Source organism: Primulina huaijiensis, chromosome 2 (genome assembly GCF_012295235.1).
Source record: "Primulina huaijiensis isolate GDHJ02 chromosome 2, ASM1229523v2, whole genome shotgun sequence".
Classification (NCBI taxonomy): Eukaryota; Viridiplantae; Streptophyta; class Magnoliopsida; order Lamiales; family Gesneriaceae; genus Primulina; species Primulina huaijiensis.
The window spans coordinates 1,749,398-1,752,188 of NC_133307.1; the positions used below are offsets into that span (position 1 = coordinate 1,749,398).

Sequence of the window (2,791 nt, forward strand, 5' to 3'; positions counted from 1 at the left end):
TCTAAATGTTGACCTAGTATCAGAAAAACTTGTTGTGATGTTAGAAAATACTGACTTCATATCATGAATGCTGACATTACATCGAAAATTAAACGCTCAAATCATCTTAGCAAAACGAACGAGATCACTTCGGACACAAATTTCTATCAAATTTTTTTTTTTGTCAATGACCTTTTTTTCAAATGGTCAGCTCAACGACGACGACGACAACAACAACAACAACAACAACAATAATAATAATTTTGTTATGGAATTTGTAACATATTGAGAATGGAAAACAATTCTTAAATTTTTAAATAGGGGACCAAATTTTCAATACTTGTTACTTATGAGTACTGGAGAAAATATCAATTGCCATTAATAAAGTTTTGGAGTCAAATCTCGTGAGTATATATATATATACTTCTATATCATTATATAGAAATTTCGATTTTGAGTTCAAATCAATTTGTGAATAAGGATATATATACCGATTAGACGACTCGATCGACTTCAAATTAACTAAAACTAGCTCTGATGAACGTATAAATAAATGAATCCATTGATAAAAAAAAGTTTATAATATAAAATTTATATTTAATTGCAAACACGTTTTTTTTTTTTAAATAAAAAAACTACATGAATTATGTTATATTCAACATCGCCATGCTAACATAATTAATATGTATTATATTTAGAATTTGGATTCTAGTATGTAGAATTTGATAAAGTGCGTAATCTATATATATATAGATTTAAGAGTGGGTCTCATGTGAGACTGTCTCACGGATATTAATCTGTAAGATGGGTCAACCTTACCCATATTCACAATAAAAAGTAATACTCTTAGCATAAAAATTAATACTTTTTCATGGATAACCCAAATAAGATATCCGTCTCACAAATACGACCAGTGAGATCGTCTCACATAAATTTTTGCTTATATTTAATTTCTAGCCGCAAATAACCTGTAATTTATTCAAAATATAAATTGATTAAATTCAAAAGTGGAGTGCTCTTAATATTTAAATATATTTTAAAATTCCTTCAGTAGAGACATTAAACATTTTTTAGTAAGAAAGTTGGCCTAATTTTGTGGCTAAATCGGAAGATGTCGCTATCAACTTTACTGGTACAAAAATTGTAGCAATTTATTTGTATTTTTTCTACTAAACTACAATTTTATTATTCAGAACTTTTTTGAAAAAAATTATTACATTCAAAATTTGCATGGGTCAAGTTGCATTCATCTTCTACTACTCCCTCCACTTTTTCTCCTATAAATTCTAATAACAGCTCGGGGACTTCTTCACCATCTCCATTCAAGCCAATTCTTAGTATATCATCAACCATTTGTATCTACTTTTCGAGCTCGAAAACATGACGGTCGTCGAATATGCTGATGAAATCAAAGTTCAGGTCTCCCCTAAGAGGATGTTCAAAGCATTGATAACCGATGCTCACCACAGCTTACCAAAAATAATCCCTCACATCTTCAAAAGCATCGACATTCTCGAAGGGGAAGGTGGCACCGCCGGATGTATTAGGAAAATAAGTTTCTCCGATGGTAACATTATTAAATTTCATTTTTTTTCCCGATAAGTGTTAAAAATATCATCCATCAAATGATAATTGAGGAATTAGTACTAAATACTAATATATGCACATTGTATCGATCTTTATGTGACAGTGATTCCATTCACTCACTTGAAAGACAAGATGGCAGTCGTAGACACAGAAAAACTACAGGCAAAGATCAATCTCTTCGAGGGACCGATGCTCGGGGAGAAGATGGAGTCGATATTTTCCGAGAAGTGGTTCGTGGATTCCGGCAATGACGGATGCATAATCAAGTGGAAGCATCATCTGCACTTGAAGCCTGGACACACCCATGTCTCAGAGGAAGAATTCAACGGAGTAACAGAATTTAGCACCACATTCTTAACCGCTGCTGAGGCATATCTTGTGGCTCATCCTGATGTATGTGCGTAGAGAAATCAAACTTTCCAAAGCATACATACCAAATAAGGAAAATTATAACTTTTGGTAATTTATATTTGTTTCTTTTCGATTTCAATCATCTACGTAGTCAAATTTCAATCTTTGTCTGTTATCTTTAATTTTTTGTTGTTTTGATCTTTTTTTCGATGTGATGCTGACGTGCACAATGTCATATCAGCTTTATTAACGAAAAAAAGACTAAAATTGCTAAAATGTAAAAGATACGAGACTGATATACGATTATGATAAACGTACAATTTCCCTGTTAAATAAAAAAAAACCCTATAAAAGGGAGTGTGGGATGTGGTCTTTTGGTTTTTATTTTGTTCTACGTGAGCTTGTATTGTGATATTTTGTTTATAGCACATTTTTCTATCCTTAAATTTAATTTTTCTACGGTCTTACAAAGTGACCATATGCACCAAAATAAAAAAAACCAAAATATTAAAATTCATGAACTTTATAACGTTACTCATATACAATGTAATGTAACATTAAAAGTAACTATATTTATAACGTAATTTATTAGAAAAATATCATTAAAAGTGGCTAATTTGTCCCGAATTTATTTCTCAGACCTCGTCTAAATAAAATAATGTCGTATCATATGTGAAAAAAAAAGTCAGACCACTCACTTTTAGAATAAATATTGGGTTCGAACTGTCTATATATAAGTTTATATCTACTTTTCAGAAGTCGGTTGTAATTAATTAGTTGTAATTATTAATTATTAATTTATTGTAATATATTGTTGGCAAAAAAGTTAAATCATCATCAGGTTATAATGGGTTCCGCCGATAAAATCAAAATC

The 2,791-nt window shown here is 30.6% G+C and overlaps 1 protein-coding gene across 1 annotated transcript; it reads left to right on the forward strand.

Moving 5' to 3' along the window:
• The first annotated feature begins 1,299 nt into the window (after positions 1–1,299).
• LOC140958835 (major allergen Pru av 1-like) lies at positions 1,300–2,331 on the forward strand. The gene is made up of 2 exons (XM_073416406.1): positions 1,300–1,546; positions 1,670–2,331. Exons 1-2 carry the CDS (start codon positions 1,360–1,362, stop codon positions 1,969–1,971), a joined length of 489 nt encoding a protein of 162 aa, XP_073272507.1. The 5' UTR covers positions 1,300–1,359; the 3' UTR covers positions 1,972–2,331.
• The last annotated feature ends 460 nt before the right edge of the window (positions 2,332–2,791 follow it).